Below are 20,801 nucleotides of genomic sequence, written 5' to 3'. Positions count from 1 at the left end.
GGAAACTTACCCCAATCATTACTCACTTCTTACATGACACAACAACTCATCTAACATGTAAACACAAAGGATGATGGTTCTCATTTGAAGCTCCTATTGCTGGCAAGTAATACTTCACAGGTATCAGAAATACTTTAGTTAATGTCGCCATATTTTCCCCATTTCTAAGACGCTTTCTTCTCCATACAGAAGCTTTAGCTATTTAACATCAAACCAAAGGATTGCACAAAAGCTACAGCATCAAGCTTTGCTAAATAAAACTGCATGAGAGCACACGTAGGAGAAAAGAATTTGACTGTGGTTGTTGAGTGGACTAGAAGTCAAATGAGTTTAAATAAAACTAATGTTAACACATTCCTTAATTGAAATGATTAATTCTTAGCAGAAATAAATTAAGATCAGCATGACCTTACTGTAGGCTAGTAGGTGACCCAGCCAGACTTTTGTGCAGATTAGGGTTTTGACTGTGCCTGTTCCGACTGCGAACAGATGAAAACATTGTGTTGCAACCTGGGACTTTGCATTTGTGGAGCTGGCGGAGATGCACAGTTTTGTAATGAGCCCTGAAAGTTCCTTTATTACTGTAAGTTTTTTGACATATGTGACAAGTTATTGGCAAACTGGAAGGCAAATTTGCAAAGTTTTGATTAGCTTTCTCAATTAAAGTACAGTCTTGGTAGAGTTCATCATTAGGCATTAGGCTGGGTCCTTCACAGCTTTCATCACTATCATCCAAGGGCATGGTGCATATTTCACTTCCTCCATCAGAATCCCAAGAAGAATGAGCACTGCTCTCAGACTTAATGCTGGAAGTAGTGCTTAGATCCAGAACGGCTCCATCATTCAACGGATCGTATCCGTAACTCTCAGAACAGGGTTCTCTAATTTTGCTCACTGGAAAAACCAAGCTGCCTGTTCTGTTCATTCCTTTGAAGATTACAGAAGTATGTTCGACATGTTGTTTTAAAGAGACATCTTGACAAAACTCCTTAGCCATGTCTTTCAAGAGGTATGTTGCATTGAAATGGTTGTTGAATTCCAGTGTATCTTTAGTCAGAAGCTTATGATGAAGATTTAGGTTTGAACTATGTCTAGAAGAACAAAGACAAGCTTAGCAAGAAAGTGTTTTGCGGCTCACTTAACAGCTGTTTCATAATGATCATTAAGAAAGAAAAAAATAATCAGCATTTAGTAGCATGCATGACCTGTATACCTCTAATTTGACCAACTGCCACACTGAGAGTGCACACGGATGACTTACACATGTGACTGCATATCTGAACTTACTTGGACTGGCATGTATCTGGAATAATGCTACAAAAATCAATGCTTCAGATTCTCTCCTGCGTTGTGGATAGCCATCTGCTTCACTAGATATACCGCTGGGCCTGAACAAGTTGGGGGACAGACTAAAAACCTGCCTACTGAGCTGAGATAGGAGAATGGACTGAGGGCAGGAAGAAATAAGATTCTTTCCAATGGGAAAAGCAGGAAAGGAGCGACAAAAAATATCGATGATCTCAAGTACTGTAACCATGTGCCAGGATGCAGCTGTACACATCAGAGCTTTTCCTTGACAGGACTTTCTTTGAAAAAGCAATATTGCATTTTATGCAACTTGCATAAATTTTGAATGGGCATCTCTGGATTCTGGTTAATACAACCAAAACATACAAAATCACTGCTCCCCACTCAATACTATCAAGCAGCTCACTGGGAATTTCCAGGCTCTGCCTGGAAATTGCTAGACAGGGAAAACATTCATTTTTCCCCATGGTTTAATCCAAACCATGAACTGTTCAAGAGGGCACAGAAATATTTTGCACTTGCAGTCACAGCCCTCCACACTAAAGTCTAGAAACTTCTGCAAAGTTATTCCAAATAACTACTGTTTTGTTCAAAGCTTGCGAACTCTCTTGTGAGTTGGGTTTCTTTTAAAAAATATTTCAAAAATAAACCATCTTGCAAAAGCACCTATATTAAAACCTAACTGAATATATTGGTGTGGGAAGGAATTCATGGCATGTGAATGCAAATCTTACTGCTGGCCTTCTTTCCTGTGGCCCATATCATAATTACAGTGGAGAGGAATTCACATCTGGGAAGATGCAGGCAGCGGATCAGGGTATGAAGCCCTGCCAGCAGCAGATGAATCTGTGCATCTCAGATGCAGCGGCCAGTCCTCAGAGACCAGCTCATCCTCTCTCTGGACTGCATCAGCTGGCTCCAGTACTCCTCGCAGATTACAGACAATCTAAACCTTGTGTCATGCTGAACTACTCTCCAGGCATGCCTCCTGCAGCCCAGAGCTGCCATGACACTGTTGCAGGAGAGTTAGAAAACTTACAAGACTGAGTCGCACTTTAACAGGTTTGTTATCTGTCACTTAGAAATTCAGATACATAACTGACGGTCAACACTAAAGCTTCAGTTGTTTCTCAGACTACGTGCATAACAGGCCGAAATAAAACGATTTACAGCAGGACAGCACTGCAGCTAACAGTAAACTGAATCAAGCTCATGATACAGTTTAGGAATTAGCATGTAATCTCATGTAAAAGCGCTACCGATGTGGATACGTACCAGATAGCATGAGTTCGACTAGCACTGTGAAATGTTAATTTCATACTGACATGGAGTAATCCTGCTATTCTTTTGGGCTTTTTCCCACCGGTCTGTACAAAATCCTTGAGTAAAGGAAGGACAAGGGCAAGCGAAGACTTCCCGAATTGATCTCATTGCTTTTTCATTAAAGAACACCGTATACATTAAAATACACATGGAAGTACATATTAAACATATAAGTCCAGGCATGCATCTACCAGAAAATTGCTGAATTCATACCCTTGTGGCTTTCCCTTTATGTTCTAAAGTATTCTTTCAACTATTGCAGTCTTTATCAGTTATGAAATTTTCATGGCTTTATTTAATACCTTCCAGTCTAGTGGAAAGGAAATGTTTCTTTCAATGGATTTTCATTTCATGAATGTCCTGATAAGTTATCGTACCTGTTATACGAGGATACACAGAAAATCTTTGCAGGCTCCATTCCTCAAACACTCATTTTAATTTCAAATTAGGTTCCATTGTGATGGTAAAATAAATACAATTTTGTTTATAATTTTCTTACCTGTCTCGACTTCTACGAGAAGGGAAAGCAGCATTACAGCCCTCAACTGTGCAAATATGCATTTCTTTGAGATGTACATTTTTAAAATGCATTTTTACACTGTAAGGGTTTTTAAAAGTCTTCTTACAGATGTCACAATGAAAGCGGCTTTCTTCCTTCTGAATCCCTAGTGCATGTTGACTGACATGATCCATATCTTTAGAGTCTTCAAAACAAGGAATGGCAGCACCCCTGTTTGACAAAGTGCTGAAAAAGCCCCCAGTCAGCAAGTGGTGTTGCAATTCAGGGCAGTCATTTTTAGGAATCCTGTGCTTTGACTGCTCTTTAATATACATGGGGGCTTCAGTCATTGGTTTTATAACATCATTGTGGTGGTGTTTTTGATCTTCATACATAATCTCATGGGAAACTATTTTTAATGGTTGGTTTTCTTCTGGTTTAACCTCTTTCTCACAGTGATGCAATTCATTCTCAGAGATATCCTTGATGTATTTGTTATTTGGCGCAACGACAGATTCAAAATACTTTGGGCCCTCTACCCCAGAGACAGATTTCCACGAATTACCTGAATGGGGGTGCTTTTCCACCCTGTCGATCAACCGCTTCTCTACCTTATGCTCACAGGTCTCAAGCTCTCCATCGCTTACCACTTGCAGACGTGTATCATCTTCAGAACTGGCAACATCACTACTTTCATTAGGTGCCTCAACAGCTTCTTTCTCTATCTTAATGGGCATGCTTGATTTACGAGATTTCTTCTTGGGTAGCATGTCAAACGGCAATTCATTTGAAATAAGCTGCTCTGGTATTGAGGAAGAAACAAGAGGCAGAGAAGGAAGAGTACCTGGAGTATTGGCAAGCTCAGCTGGTGTGACTGGACTACGATAAAAAGGAAGCACAGGCTGAACCGTCTTCAGGTTTGGAAAGAGGACACCGTTCTGTCCAATACTGGGGAATCCAGCCTGACCTTTGGAATCTGTACAGGAGCTGGCATAGCTGGTGATACTTCTGCTATCCGGAGCCAAAATTGTAAATTCTGTCCTTTTACTGTCTCCAGGTCCAGCAATGGTCAGACCACTTCTTAGATCTTTATCCCTGTTATTTCTATTCATGGGCATATGGAGTCTGGGGTTGGGATTTGCACTATGACGATTCCGGCTACGCAAAGAGCTAAACACCATATTGCAGCCCTCAATTGTGCATTTGTGCTTTATCTTCAGATGAACAGCATTGTAATGTATTTTCAAAGTACCTTTGTCATAAAATGTCTTTTCACATGCTGTGCAGAAAACACGCCCTTTCCTTGGCCCAGTGCCATTTTTTTCAACAGATTTAATTTTGTTTTCTGGAGACAGTGCTGTCATTTCAAGCTTTGCTGCTGTATTATGTGAACTGGAGTCACTTAAAAGGGCATCATCTTCTGTTTTAGTGGTGACATCTAGACCATTTATGCTCCTCTCATGCTCAACTTGAAATGGTGCAGAACTAGAAGTTAAGAAGCTGCTTTCAGAAAATGGTATCGGAACGCCCTGTTTAGTTTCATTGCTATAGTCTTGACTTTGCTCAATCAAATGTCTTTCTGGTGTTGAACCTATCAAAGGTGGAGGCACTGGACTGAAAAACTGGAACGGCAGCATGAAAGCCATGTTATTTACAATATTCTCAAAGGGATGAATGTTGGTGGGACTCATTTTGTCCAAGGAAGCTGAAAAATTAGGACTGTGTTGATTGCAGCTCTCAATGAATGCCCTAATATCCAAATTGGCAGTTGGTGGTGGTATTATAATCGATTGCCCCTCTTTCTCTTGAATTGCCATTAGCTCTACAATGGACTTAGTTTCTCCAAAACGAAGAAACTGCTGCAAAGTAGCCAGTTCTTCTTCAGTGGTCATGATGCTCCAGTGATCCAGCACCTTTCCTGAAGCATCCTAAAGCCAAAAATATTTAAAAGAAATCAGACACTAGTGGAGACAAAGGAAAAAAAATCCCCTCCCCAGAATCTCTCATTTTTTCAGGGACAAAAATTCTTCTCTAGCAAAATGATAAAATCATTCTATTTAATGAGAGATTAATGCCAATTCTCTGATGCTTTCTTCCAAATTTTACCACATCGGTGATATTATTTCCCTCTGAACTGACAGTAATACTTTCCAATAAACAGGGATTTTTCCCACAAAAATTAAGACATGTCATTTGAACAACAGTTAGTACCACGTAAGTGCAGACAGTAGAGATGGAGCAATCAGACCAAGATTTAGCTCCTCATTTAAGTCAAGTATTCTTTCATTGCAAGTTTAATAATCTTCCAAGCAACTAAGATCAGAGAACAAATGAACCTGTATTGATCTATTGCCAGTGTTCACAGAGCACAGCTGTAATTACACTAGAGTGTTGGAGTTCTTTCAAACTCTAGCTATGCCTAACTTTTCCCAATAACTACAATAAATATTTTATCACAGAACATGTATTTGATGGCCTACTGAGATTTTTCACAGTGCATGTAAGAGTTTCTAAGATGATGAAGAACGTAACATTATAAATTTTTCATGTGGTAGAGGTTCAAGGTAATTGATTCCATATTTTTAATCCTAACACTAAAAAGCAAGATTATCAAGACCATTAAATATTGATTTGTGTCATAATGTAAGATCATAATGTTACTTTACATAAAAGGTAACTTCCACAGTAGCAAGGACTAACATTGGTGTAAGCACATAGGGCCAAATTCATCCTTGATGTAGCTCCAGCAAGGTCAGTAGCACTACACCAGAGATGAATATTGTCCCTGGTGTTTAAAATGATGGCAAGTTTATTTATCAATATATTATTATGTTGTGTAAGTGTAAACTCACTGTTTAAATAATACTAGAGTATATTTTGAAGCTTCTACTTTGATACATTCCCAGTAACATTTTATCTTGGCTTACTTTGTTGAAAGACTTTAAAAAGAGAGCAACGACCAAAAATCCACCCTTTCTTTCGTGACACTAACCTTGTACACAACTATTACTGCCTTTCAGTGGTACCACACTGCTAACTCATCGTGAACCACTGATAAGACTAAGCTAGAAAGGATTATGAAATACTACTTAGCTATCATATTTACATTAAAAAAGCCCCTCTAAATACCTGTAGCACATATCCACGTATATAATCCTGTAGTGTCCAGTCCAGAGCATGGAGAATCTGTACCACCTCTTCCTGCTTCAGAACACTGAAAAGTCGATCTAGCAGAATTTTAAGGCGCACGGGAATGGCTTGGGTTCCATACAACATGAGGCTACTGATATCAAAGACAACATTGGATTGAACTATTTCTACCTGGCTTGATGGGTAGAGGTTGGGAATCCTTAATTTGCTCAGGGCTGAAAATAAAAATCACAAAATGTAAATAAACTTGAGTCAGAAGAGACAGATAAAATTGAACGTAACTAATATTGGGGTGCATGGCGGGGGTGTGTGTAAGGAGTGACACAAAAAGCATGCTACAGTGAGTAGGATCTTAAAAGGCTTTACATAGATTGTAAGAACAAATATTACCATGTGCTACCCATCCATGCCGGCACTGGTCACATTGTCGCTGATTTATTTTCCCAGGTTTGAAACACTGACAACTACAGTTCACGAGAGTGCATCGGATAGCCTGGAAACCAACAGAAAGTGTGATAGGTAAGAATGATAAGGACCATCTAGAGTGTGCAGTTTATACATATACAACACACCCATGAAATCCATATGAAGGCAGAGTTAGCATATCCTCAGTGTGCAATATAAGTAATTCAGGCAAAACCCCAAGTTACACAAGACTACCTCTGCTTTAAAGAGAATTGGTCACCAGCTGGAACACTAGAATGTTATGGAAGTGTTCAAAATAGTTAAAGACATACATAGTAACTCTTCAGTGGATTTATTTAGGCTGAAACATCTTTGTAAGAATAATAATGTATTCTTGAGCATTCATATAAGCTATGATATTCAGGTAAGATCACTTTGTTTCAGGAAGTTCTGGAAACAAAGACATACGGGTGAAGATTCCCCTCTCTTGAAGTTTTGCTGGAACTCCACACTGCAGTGTAGGAAGTTCTAACGAGCAATGCCTTAGCTTTGCACAACTGCCATCCCTTACGTACAGCAGGAGCCACACAGAATATATGTATCCTGTCAAAGACAGAGGAGTTCCCTAACCCTTTTCAGTAACAAAGCTCACCAAAAAGCACTCCAGCTCCTCCAAGACTATAGGAATCACATTCTGCAAGGGAAATGCTTGAAAGATAAAGGGCAAAATAGAGTATGCAAGCAGAGAGCAACCAGTTGCACAGTTCAATTTGTGCATCACTTTACTCTCACCAAGGTCATCCATAATGCAAATCAAATTAGTATTCAGATATGTCTAATCAACAGGGTAATACAAACTTGCTTCCTGGAATACATGCTTTCTTCTGTAGGTGCCCATCTGCTGCAGAACGCAGACAGACAACTCTGAGGTCCTAGTTAAAGCTCCACAGGGACTGCCGTAGAGCAAAACATTTGTAGGAGTCCGTACTGCTTGGATCTGATACTGAGAATAGTTCCTGTATAAATGGAATATTTATTAAGGGAGAGAAAGTGAAGAAATTAGTGTGCAGAAAGTCTGCACTGGAATAATAAAATTAAAAAAAAGTTAGATTATGCAAGTGTAACGTGCCTGCATTTTTCTGCTTTTAAAATAAAATGTTTTACATTTTAAAGTACAGAGAAGCAAATACTAAATAAGGCAAAGTTATGCCCACTACAGGCTGCTACTCCTGCTCCTAGAGTTTTATGCAAAAAGGGACTTTCACTACTCATGAATACTCATAGAAACACAAGACAGGACTTGAAGAAAAAAATCACATCTTTTCAATGCAGGCATCCCCACACTGGTGCTTTTGGAAAACATACAAAGAAGCAAGTTTTTGACCAATCAGGCTAAGAAAGATGGATGCAGAAAATGTTTAAAATGAAACGGACAGGACAGAAAGGTAATTTTGCTGGGGTTTGCAATGAGTCTTTCTTTAGGATTCAAGAACTTGAGTCACTTGGGGCAGAAGAGGACACTCCATATAGCAGTGTACTACAAGCAAGCACGTGCAGGACATGCGGCTGCCTTTTGCTTTCCGTGACTGGATTTGGACCGAGGAGCTGGCTGATCCAGCAGTCAGCTTACACACACATCTCCAAACAGCAGTGACTTGATGCTGCGATTCACCTTTACCTGAAGGATTGGAACAAGTGGCAACAGGGCTACTGAAATCTCTGAATCTCTTTGCCTTTAATCTTTTAAAGGAGCCATTACAAAATACCAAATTCTTGAGAAAAGCTCTGTGCTCCATATAAAGTCATAAAATACACATCAATTACACATCAGTACTCCAGGCAGCGTGAATTGCTTCACTTTAATGGAGGATATATTTTCACTATCATGTAACAATAACAAGCCACAAATTTCTTAGGGAAAAGTTAGGAAAAAAGGTGTAGTTGGCTGCTGATTAATTTCTAACACAAGAGATCAAACAATAACACAGTTCAAGTCTTCTGCCTCTGTACATATGTAATATTCCGTGACTTGCACAGACTGAGCCCCTTCCCATACACGACTTTGCTAGGTTCGGTAAGCTACAGTGCATTCCATGAGGGCATCTTTTGCAGTCCCTCCAGACAAAATTACAAGAGTACTTCCTTTTTCTGCAAGAAGTAACAGAAATACACACACTGAAAAAAGCTGTCATGATGATAAGTTAATCGAGTTTCCAAAATTTTTTTAATTCCTTTTCCTTTGGACATTTTCCACAAACCACTGACCTCTACAGATCTTTTTCCTTCTTAATGTGTGTACTTAGGCAAGAACGACATACAGCACAAAATTTTGCATTTCATGGTTTTGTGTAAGATCTTTCTTCTATAGGGTACTTGTGTTTATTTTGTCTTCCTCTGTAGAGGACAGCTCATGCAAAAACTGGAAAAAGTACAAAGAAGGACATTTTGGTTTACATATATAAAAGTAGCTATTAGAAAGGGAGTAGAGTTCCCCTTCTACTCTAAATATGGAACTGATCCCCTCTGAAGTCAATACATCACTGCTTCTGGAAACCTGACTTACATGTAGTTAGCTTCCCTACTGTTAACAAATCAAAGATATATCCATAAATCAGAGATGTGTTGCTGACTTGAAAAATTACTTGTACGAATTCCTGAGAAGAAGTAAGTGTGGTTTTCAGGTGGGCAGCACTTGCCTTCATTTGTGCTCGTCAGAGTCTGTGGCTCCTAAATCTTTTCTAGCAATATTTGTGTTAATATAGTCACAGGGAATATATAAAATGGCAAAATTAACTTTTAAAATAATCAGTGACTCACGATTTTCAGTCTTCATTCATTGTTCAACTTAAGAAGGCACTTGTAAAAGATGCACTTTGATTATCTCCCAAATTAACTTATATCGGAGTTCAATGAAGAGAAACTTAGCAAAACTTGATCAAATTAATATGCTTGTCTTTTGCTTGTTAATCCTACTATCCTTAATATGCCTATTCTAAGGTATTGTAATTATATCAAGTCTTTTAGTGAGCTTTATTTTCCCAACAAGTAGAATGTACACCCAATTTTAATTCTACAGAACAAGGAATAACTTTTCATATCGCATATATGTAATGCTTCACAATTGCAATTAAAGGATTAGAAATGTACACGGAAATTAAAGTGTCTTTTTTTAACTGCAATCTTTTCAGTCAGGTCTATTTTATAGTTTAATTTTTCAGAAACATAAGGCAGATGTTTAAAACAACAAATTGTATGCTGTCATCAAGGATCTCGTTACTACTTTCCAGTCACTTTCTCAATCACAAACGGATCTCTCCAAATCCATTACCAGCAACACTTTCCTGAAAATTCCATTCAAAATTTTCTGTGGTTTTGCAGCATGACTGTGGGAATCTGAATATCGGATTTTGAATACAAATGATTCCTCATTACAGTAGAGACAGATTAGCCATTAAAGTGGCCACTGAAAAACACCTAACTACTACTCACTGAAAAAGAAATCCTAACATCTGCTGCCTGGAAGTCATGACTCCTGACATCTTTTTTTGCCAGATATTGACGTGGCTTTGATTATGCGTCAGAAGTTATTGAACATTTCTTTGCAACCTGCTCACCGCCTTCCGAGTGAAAGGAAAGCACAAGATAATGGGACAAGTTAATTCTGATTCTGGGTATATAATCAGGCTTCATTGCATAAAGCAAGTTTGAGATCATCTGTGCTTTCCTGTGGCCTTTTGGGACCTTGCAACATACTAACAGCACGTCTAAAAAAGGGCAGCAGGAGAAGAGCAGCAGTATAACTGTGTCAAATCTCATGCACTGCTAAGTGGATGCTGGTTTGACAGCACTTAGGCTTGGGAAATAAATTAAAAAGTAAGTAAATATTGAAGACCCTGTCAGGACCGAGTTAGAGATCTCTGCTCACGCTAGAAAGCCGGTGAAGCTCCCTGCACACAGCAGAGCTGCAAGTGTAGACACCCATAAAATGCAAGAGCAAGGAGCAGATTGCTCTGGTAGAACTAACGCACAGGTCAGCACCCTCACTTGGTTTTGGCATCCAAGAAAAACTCTTGTCCGTTTTGCACAAAACTAACCTTCCCTTTAGAAACCGCCTTTTTTAAAGCTACTGCCACTGCATGAAAAGCACAAGAGCTCTGCCACTGGGCTTTGAGGGTTACTGACAAAATGGTGCCGTGTTACAGGAGCATCTTTAGCAAGCATTACAAATTCCTATCAGTTTAAAACGCAAGTTTGAAGAAGAAATAGGAGTTACATGACAGAAATGTGTGAGAGAAACTGTCATTAGATGCAATATAACAGACATCACTTTTCATGTCCTTTACTGAGGGCTTTTAAAAACAAGCCATGTCTCCTACGGCCAGCTCACCTTCATTTAACAAAAAAAGTAATCCCACTGAATATATAGAATCCAACAAGATATGTGCTCTGGTGAGCACACAGGAAAGAACTGAGACATGTCCCATTTCTGCAGAATAGACTTGCAGTGGCTCCCCAGCAAGAACACTTGTGCAGGAAGAGGCAAGATTTAATGGGGGAAGAATATCAATTTGCAAAGCATTAGGATTTGTTTTTTGCCTGTCAATCAGCTAAAACAGGAAAATCATTTTACTTCCTAGAGCACAGAAATTAATCTCTCTTTTTGGTTTGCAGAAATAAAATTAAACATGGGACATATGTCTGGTTATTAGCAAATATATTCTTGTTTGCACATTGTAAAAGATCCGCAAGGCATTCACCATCTCTTAAATTAAAAGTACAGTTCACAGCTAAATCAAACACTAAATCCAAATCTCTGTGCATCTTTCAGTCAAGAAAAGTTACTGTGCATGAGTGCAAAGTTGCCTCCCTGTCCAATTTCTTTCCTGTTTTTACTGTCATCCACCAGGCTTCTTACAGTTGCAGAGTTTAAGTTTTACTTTTTCACCAGCCCACATTTGATTACTTCTGCATGTGAATCCTTTGAGCAACCACTGAGACCAGAGGCAGATTAAAAAAATCCTTATCTTAAGCATCTCCGTCAATGCTGTAGTTTTCCACATCGTACAATGAGCAAAGCCTTCCTTTGTTCATTTTTTGCAAAGCAACTTTTGCCACTTCCCCTAGTGATATATTCCACTGATAAATAATGTCAGTTTTGTCATGATTTAAAACAAGTTCTCAATTTACATTTTGTCCACCTTACCTTCATTGTACCACAACCCAGCTGTGCCTTTCTCTATCACACTAGGAATACTTTTTCTTCTGTCCCACATGTAAGAGCATCCATGCCAGCTGCTCTATAGTACATATTTAGCCTTCAGAGGCGCTCTTCCCAAAGACAGACTTCCATTTCTGATACTCTGTTGAGCTCCCTGCAGTTTATTGGAACTAAAATATATTCCAGTATATTACATGTACCATCACAAAGTGCTGGGCTGCTCCAGATGGTAGCCCAACAATTAAGCCTAAACTGCACATTGATATTCTGCCTGTTGAGATTAAGCAGCTTATTGTTCCTTGAAAGTTTCAACGTATTCCAAGTTTAGTAAGACTATGAATCCCATCTGCCTGTAGAGAACATCAGGAGGGCCCCTGCAGCATCTTCAAGGAAAGGCTCCGGGCCATCTTCTTCTTCCTGACATGCTCACTTCAAAGAGGGAACAGGATGCCTGGAGGATGGACAGAATATGGAAACCCTTTGCTGCCTGTAAGCGGATCTGGGAGGACACACAGGGAACAGGGAAAAAGGAGACGCTCACCAAGCGCCAGTGCACCGAGCACGAGCACCCAAAGCCAGAGTTACTCCGCACAAAGAGGGCTTGGCCCTGGCTACAACTCACACGTGTTCAGCTCAGTATTTGGTGCTTCCTTCTGTCACTCTTCAAGGTTCTCAGTTATGGCTGAAGTCAAAGCTGTACTGACAAGCTCCCCACCACCAACAGTGCACACGTGCTGCCTTTAACAGCCTCAGTCCTTGAAACAAAGGAATTTCCATTCCTGTACATTTTATGCCAACTCAAGTGCATTAGGTTGTTGCAAGTTCTGCTGTTTCTATATTGAAGTTTAAAAATACTTAAGACTAAAATAAATGATGACATAAAATTATCAAAACAAAGAAAAGGTCCTTAAAAGATTTCTAATTGTATTGAACTGAGTGCTGCAGTCTTATCTCTCAAAAACGTTTCTTAAAAAGTAACAACTTTTATATAGTTATTTAATAAATGTAATAAATAACAACAAACATACTTCGTAAGAAGCAAACAAGGCTTACGGTTTCTTGTATATGGAAGACAGTTTGATACCTTCCATATTTTGAGTGTTTAATTAAGTAGAGAAAAGTTGTACACGGTGTGACAACACGGATCAAATAGCTCCAACCTTCTCCATTGACAGACACGTGTAAAATGCCCTAGAAGATCCATTTGACAAACTGCTTATTAGTAAAATAACGTAGCCCAATTCTTGTCTCCTGCTTAAGAGACCAGATAGAAGAGAGATGAGAAATATGGAGATGGGCCACAGCCTCCCTTTTCCAGTGCCACTAAACACAAAGTGACACTGACAACTCTGTCCCTAAATCCAGGACGGCTCCTCAGGAACTGGGCTGGTTTTCACCCATGTGTGTTCCTATCAAGCTCAGGGCGTGCAAGAACCTTTGAAAAGCCCAGACAAAAGCTTTTGTCTCAGAGGCCAAACATAGATTTAGGAGCTGAACTTAACACCTACTGTGCTGAAAATTTTGGCCGGCGCTGATACCACTCAACTCCCACTTATCCCTTCTCTGTGGGGAAATTATGTTACAATTTTTGCTCCTAAAAGAACACAAAGGCCACAAGTTGAATATGTTTTCTAGATAAGACCACAGAATATGTCCCATTAATTATCTGGATCATTATGTTTATATCCGTGCTGTTTATTTGGGGTCAGATACCTAAACCTGACCTCCTTTTAAACAGCCACAGCCTCAGAATACCCGTAAACAGTATTTACAATGCAGATCCTGCAGCAAGCTGCATTGCCCCATTACTCTCTCCCTCAGTGGGGCTGAATAAAGCCAGTTCTGACCTAGAATTTGAGCAAATCTCTCTATTGTGGGTGCTGTTGAGCACCTGAAGCTGAAAAGGTTTAATTGTCCTCGTAATAATTGACTAAAACATCTTCAAAAACAGCCAAAAAATGAGGGGTAGAGGTGAAAAAGTTCAGTAAGAGGGAACCGACATTAGGCCATACCTTCACATGATGGCACCAACCTGTAAAATCAACCACACTTGAGGACTCAAGAGAAAGGTTTTTGCTGGCTACTGAGTTATGGACCATGGGTCCATGTCACCAGTTTGCTAAAAAGTTTTTCTAACTGACAACAGTCATGAGAGCGAGGAGCTGCGGTAAGAGGCTAAACTAAACACAGACTCACAGCCCTACAGCCCGTTCAGGCTCAGCAGCAGCTTTCGGGGCTAACGGAGAGGAGCTCCGGGCGGTCCCGGGCAAGGCGGCAGAAGGGAGCGGCTCCTGAGCGAGGCAGCAGGCTGCAAGGCCAGGCTTTAATCACAGCATAACTTGTGGGATGAAAATCACTCCTCATGCATGTCACTTACCCTAAAGGGCCCCTTAGGGCAACTCTTGTTAATGGCACTGTCAAAATAATTATAAAGAGAAAAGAATGCGTGTGTGTGTGTGTGTGTGTGTGTGTGAGCACAGACTCAGACTGCTACTCTTTAAACAAAAAGCACCGGACAGCAATACTTAATTTTGCTGTTCAGCAACGTGCTTGTAGATACATTGGCTTATGCTGCAATTAATCTCACTTGTTAACAACAGGTGTGTGCTGACAGACAGCTTGGTCCAACTCTGGAACTTATTAGATCCTCTTTTACCATTTGGTTTTGAAAAGAAAACAAGAAACATAAATTGAGGAATGAAAAATGTCACGTTATCATTATCTTAAGAGTTGTCAGTTACTTTTAATTCTGAAACAGACTCCAGTGCTACAGTTTCCATGGCATACCTGCCCCCGTAGGTCAGAAACATTTTGCTGAGTATTAAGCACTGTTGATCACAAGATACGGAAGTAACTTTCCTTTTTAATCAGTTTACAGGGAAAATTATTAGTGCATTTCAAAAATGAGTAGCCCATTGCTGCATACTGATTAGAAAAACTACTCCAGCTTTAGAGGTAAAGTTAAGAGTCACTGGATAGAAATGGTGTGAAATTCCGTATGCTAAAGCACTAGATGCTATGTAATCCAGCAAATAAATTGCGCGCGTGCTATTTATCTGTATTGACGTGCTATACATACCCCTTAAATGCTGAAACTACAGATCTATCAATGAACTGAGGTTTAACTGAATATTTAACTCCGAGCTCTACGTTAGCAAGAAATAAGTGTAATAAACATGAATGCACAAGCATCAGAAAATTGAAGAATATTAGTATAAATCAACTGCAAGCCCTTTAAAATACGTCTTTAACTCTTTATCTAGTTTATAAAATATTACATGTCTGCAATGCGGGCGAGTTAATGTTTCAAAAGACAATCCTAACTTTTTCAGGTGCTCACCACTGCTTAAGTCTCAAAGCCACAAAATATGCATGCTTAAATTTTTTTTGTTTTTTCTGTTACAGAGCAAAGACAAAGAATAAAAGAAAAATATCAGCTCTCTTAAATACTTAGCGTTGCACAATTTCATTTAATGATTTAATGCAATTTCATAAATTTTAAACCCAAATAGTATTTGTACACATACATGATACTATCTATGGTGCCACAGTTACGCAACATTTTACGCAACAGCACCACTGGTAATTTCACAATTTAAAACTTAGTATTCCTTTTTACTGAACACCACTGGGGAAATATTTAACTGGCTTTCAGACATCAGCTACCTTCAAATGAAAAAATATCCATTTCTAACTCATAATCAGCTATACCTGAAATGTGAAACAAAAAGTTTGCTTTTGCCTTCTTTTTAAATTTTTTTTTTGCTATTTGTTTAAAGAAACAATCCTCTACCATGGTTTCAAAGTATGGAATGAAAATGACATTATTCGAAAGTGACTGAAGCCTGTTAGAAATCGTTACTTTTCCTCATTCCCCCAACAATTTTTTTTTTTTGAGTCTGAATACTGAAATGCCCAAGCAGATTTCTTAGATAGCAATTAGCAAAAAAAGTAGTAAGAAATGAAAACTAAAAAGAAAAAAGGTGATGACACTTGCCGTAAAACTTCAACGGTACCATCTGCTAGGACAAAAACTGTTGGCTGCCCAGCACATGGGATCTATGAGAGTTCCTGCAGCACGGAAGCCAGGAAGGGCAGGAGACGACCCAGAGGGCCAAACAATAGTTTTTCTTCCCTGCGTTTGGTGAGTGTTTTGCTGGAATAATGAATTCAAGATCCGTACCTAAATTGTAGCTCAAATCTTCATGAGAAGTGTTTACTAAATGTAAAATCACACAAAGAGTGCTTTTAACACATGTATATGCAGTGAAAACTGCAATCTAAAATAAAATGAAAACATTTCTGTTATTATCAGAGGTGTATTTAATACTACCAGAATGAAGAGTTTATTACTGAAAACAAAATAAATCACTGCCTTGTTTGATTGGAAATGGAATGACATGCTCAATGTTGTATGAACACATTTTTTAAGATATCATGAACAGGCACAAAAGCTGGATGTCAAGACACTCGGTATTAAAAGGCCAAACCTTGTTGCAGCTTAGGTAGGCAGAATTTCATCTTGGCTGTAGTAAAGCCCATGAAGTGGCACAACATTTGTACTAATTTTTCCGGGTTCCATAACGACTTAGCTCTCTTACAAGTTTGGATATGTTTGCAGATACAATTATCTTTAGGGTACTCAATAGGTTGTAGATGGTTCAGTAGTTGAAAGAATAAAACAGAACAACTACTTCTAAAAAATAAATAAAACAGTCAAGCAAAAATTCATATATTACGTCTAACAAAAACGTCTTTTCCGTAACATAAGTTACTTTTTACATGTTGACCTATTGTTAAAATAAAAGTCTAGTTAAGCTGTAAACTCCTAAAAACTCTAGAGTCTAATTCAAACAGAAATGCACAATTATACTGATTACAAAGGAAACTTAGTGGCACTACACACACAACAGTAAACAGATCTAATGGAATATACATGATATGCTTTTTAAAAGGCTGATTTTTTTTCCTTTTTCTGTAAAAGAAGCTATTAGAAAGGTATTCTTCAGTGTACATTGTCCTAATCACTGGAACAAAGAAAACCAACACGCACTGTTGTTAGCAGTTAAAAATAATGCTGGTCCTACTTTGCGCCAGGACCTGGAGTGAGGCTCCCCACCTCCCACTCCTCCAGCACTGAGAGCTCAGCCACAATTTCAGCATTTTAAAACCGAAGGACAGAAACAGAGACTCTTGCCTAAGATAACGCTTGCATATTTTTCAGCAGACGGCAGTAAACAGCCCTGTATTTTCCAAAAGGTTATCAAAAATAGAAGCATATGATCTCTCCCCACCTAGAATTGTATCCTTACAATTAAAGACTATTAGCTGGCATCCCTTTTAACCGTCAAACTCAGACAGTGGCAGTTCTATAGCCACAAAGAGAAGCAGTAAATGAGAAGAACATGTTACTACACTGCATTTGAGAAAGTTTGGCTCCAAGCTATGCACTGATTAATATCAGATCTCCTTCTTTACTTGCCTCTTGACAATCTTGTCACATCTGGCTGACAAATCCTTACAAGCTTATCCAAACCAAGGCAGCCCAGATCATGCTCCGGGAGTAGCTTGAAGGAAGCGGCAACACCAGCCCTGCACTGATGTGCCATCATGAAACTAATGAAGCTGACTTCACTTGCAGACTGCAAGAACACGAAGAAACACAACATGCCTCAAGGTTTTGCAACATAACGCAGAGTTAGCTCACCAGAAGATAAGACAAACAATCAGCTCCTGAGGTTCAAGAAGCCAAGTAGTTACATGAATCACAAAAATTTATAAAGGAATCGCTTGAACAGCGATCTCGACTAAACGAGCACAATAAACTCCAGCTTCAGATCAGATGTGAAAATTGACTGCTAAATGCCTTTCATGCAGTGGTTTGTTTTAAATTGAAACAAAACTCATTAATTTCTCTCTCGCATGTCCCCAAAATATCAGAATGTTGCCTGGCTCCCAGGTTACTAAAAATGAAAAACATTTTTAAAAAAAAGAAACAAAAAAAGGAGAGGGAAAAAAGTGTCACTTTTTATCTACAGGATTTTACAGGAGGATAAACCACAGCCTCTGCATATTAGCAGTCCTCCCCTGGGTTAGCTATCTGCCCTCTCCTCATTTTTAAACCAAGGATTTGTTACACAGAGGGCTAAAAGTATTTGGCCAATTAATAAACCAGAAAGTAAAATGCCGTATCTTAAACACATCTAACAAAACCTCATTATGTATGAGCTGACAATTAAACCATGTTTATTTTTTACGTGATGAAAAAAAAAGAAATTAAATAATTGTCCTAAATTCTGTTGCATTTAACCTCTTAATTAGCGCAATATATTTAAAAAAAAGCAGCCCCCCCCATACACACACATACACAGTCATTTCCCCCCCACCAGCGCCACCCTCCCCCCCGAAATACAAACAGACAGATCCTAAGAAAAGAATTACTGGTCTTATTTTCTAGATGCCAAACAGTCAACAATAAATTGTATATAAAGGGCATACATTAGAGTCCACTTTAGTGGCAATTTCTAAAGAACTTCATAGTGAAATTACATTGTTGTCTGCTCTCCAGTGCATTTATACGTCATGATAATGATAATGTATCTGCTTAAAGCACTTGACTCAGAACACATCTGAGTCACAAATCACAGATTTTATTGCTATTAATGTATATTGAGGACTTGTACAATTAAACATTGTCAAGTATTTATGATTTACATGCTACTACTTCAATTGGAAAGCGATTACACAAGTGATGGCTCTGCTTATTATAATCAGCCTGCAATTCTGCACTACTTACTGAAGAACAGAAAAGTCATACAGTTGTTTACAGTGCACAGCAGAAAGAAAACCAGGATTTTTAACATAAACTAGTTCTCTACTTCCACAGTAGCTTTTCGTAATTAAGAAACGGAGAGCACAGCTCCCTCCAGCTCTCATCTCCATTGTTCATTACCCAAAACAACACCACTGCACGATTTTTTTTTATATCTCCACAGTGCACAACCACAAGCAAAAGTTGCACAGTAAAAATACACATTCATATAGATCTGCAAAGAACTTTCCTTACCTCAGACATTCTTACTGTGCTTATGTTTCCAGAGCTATAAACCAGTTTCCCATTCCCTCAGTGAGTTGTACAAAGAAGTACTGGAAACACTCCTGCCTGTACAAGTACTAAGGCAGAACCATCACACGCCTCTTTACTCTTGTCTGACTCTGAGCACCTCAAGGTCTGATGTATGCTCAGGCTGTGCACAGGGGAGTGAAATAAGATCCTCCCCCTTGGTGTTCTCCAGACCTACAGTACGAAGTTGTGTCTGCCTCTCACCTCTGCAGCCAGCCCTCACCTCGCTGCCCCGCAGTGCTGTGCTCCAGCGTGCTCCTCCAGTCGCAGGGCAGTCCCCTCACAGCTGGCTGGAAGAGGGCATGACACTCATCTTTCACAGAGATTTGATCAAAAGGAGTCACGGAGGCTTGAGGCGCTCCTAATGCAGCGCGAGGAGATTCTACCTCTGCTCTGGCAGCCTAAGTAATGCATTAAATCAATGCAGCTGACCTAAGGCCTATTACAGGGTGGGGTTTTTTTTTCTTTTTCTCCTCTTCTTCTCAGAGTGTACAACTATCTGCGAATAAGCTATGAGGTACTTATGATTAAAATTACTCATTTTTAGCGGCAGAATGTTGTTTTCCAAATTGCAGCTGCCATGGGGCTTTACTTTTTTCTTTTTAAACATTTGTAGGTCTCAAAGGTTCACCGAGTGGGGTGTGTATTTTTTAAAGTTAAAACATTTCCCCCTATCAACTTACTTTAGAGTTAGGGCTGCATTTTATTTCTTTTTATGAAGTTGAAGCTTCCTATTAAGAGAAATACAGGTCATAAAGACAGCAGAAGAATTACTTTCCAGTAATTGGGGCAAAATCTGGTTTCAGTTATTCAGGTGTTGGGTTGCATTCATGAGTTAAAGCAGGATTTTTGTCATAGTCACTTCTCACCTATTTAAAAAAAAACAATACCCCAAACAAAACACTTCTCCCCTCCTCTCTGTTCTACTTTTGTCTCTACCGTAGACAATTTCTTGGCACTCGCCTTAACCAGGAATATGCTACACTACGCCCAGAGACAGACATGAGCAAGTCACATGGAACTCAGTGGGAATCCTTGTAGGAACATACCAGGACAATATTTGACCAGATGAATACCTGTAATCCCATAGGAAAGGCAGCAGGAAATCAGGTGGCTGTAGGGAGAAGACAGCTAACATATTATTATTGTTGGTTAATTTGTTGACTTCTCCTAATCCTATTTACTGTTTGCTAGATACATGCACAATGATTGAGAACCTGATCTACCTCTTACCAGATACTGAAGCGCAGTTAATGTTACCTCCACAGCAGTAGCTGGAACCAGGCCCGGACAAAGCCAATGCGATACCAGAATCTGGTCCCAAAGAGCACGACGTGAAGCATACACTTTCCCTAAAGCCTCAGGTTTCTCTGCCTTATACCTTTTCTCTCCCACCGAGCTACTGAACGACGCTGAAAATCAGAGAGGGGGATTTAGTTTTGTAGTACAGTCTGCCAGGTACTTCTGCCAAAAACCACAGAAGTGCGTGAAGAGTCAGCCACATCTTGGTCCTCCTCCAGCAGAGCTCTACATGGGGGCTCCAGCACCACCTCTGCCCTTGCAACACCCCGGGCACTTCTCGCTTGGGCATACAGGACAGTCACACACGGGTTATCAGCGGTCTTGTAAGCTGTAGGAAGAAGTGCCTGAGATGTTGTGGCTATCTGAGGTGATTCTTAATTGTGGTGTTCTCAAAGCATGTGTTCCGTGCTGAGGGCAAAAATCCAACTGCTCGCTCATGATGATACCTCAAAGCCAAAGGCAGACCTCCTTAC

At 39.5% G+C, this 20,801-nt stretch overlaps 1 protein-coding gene across 1 annotated transcript; it reads right to left on the bottom strand.

The window, feature by feature from the left end:
- Nucleotides 1–409: 409 nt before the first annotated feature.
- On the bottom strand, nucleotides 410–19,114 carry BNC1 (basonuclin 1). The gene is made up of 5 exons (XM_009878510.1): nucleotides 18,970–19,114; nucleotides 6,671–6,773; nucleotides 6,260–6,495; nucleotides 3,131–5,058; nucleotides 410–1,091 (listed from the first exon to the last, which is right to left on the bottom strand). Exons 1-5 carry the CDS (start codon nucleotides 18,976–18,978, stop codon nucleotides 410–412), a joined length of 2,958 nt encoding a protein of 985 aa, XP_009876812.1. The 5' UTR covers nucleotides 18,979–19,114.
- Nucleotides 19,115–20,801: the final 1,687 nt, after the last annotated feature.

The sequence above is a fragment of the Apaloderma vittatum genome, unplaced genomic scaffold (assembly GCF_000703405.1).
Source record: "Apaloderma vittatum isolate BGI_N311 unplaced genomic scaffold, ASM70340v1 scaffold14161, whole genome shotgun sequence".
Classification (NCBI taxonomy): domain Eukaryota; kingdom Metazoa; phylum Chordata; class Aves; order Trogoniformes; family Trogonidae; genus Apaloderma; species Apaloderma vittatum.
Note: the sequence above shows the minus strand (reverse complement) of the source record. Positions and strands in the feature narration are given on the sequence as shown.

Bases quoted from the DNA above. Each gene is read 5' to 3' on its own strand.
- BNC1 (XM_009878510.1), bottom strand. The intron at 6,496-6,670 runs GTAATATTTGTT...TTTTATTTTCAG, and splicing joins GCATGGATGGGTAGCACATG to CCCTGAGCAAATTAAGGATT. The intron at 5,059-6,259 runs GTATTTAGAGGG...TTTTGGCTTTAG, and splicing joins TACGTGGATATGTGCTACAG to GATGCTTCAGGAAAGGTGCT.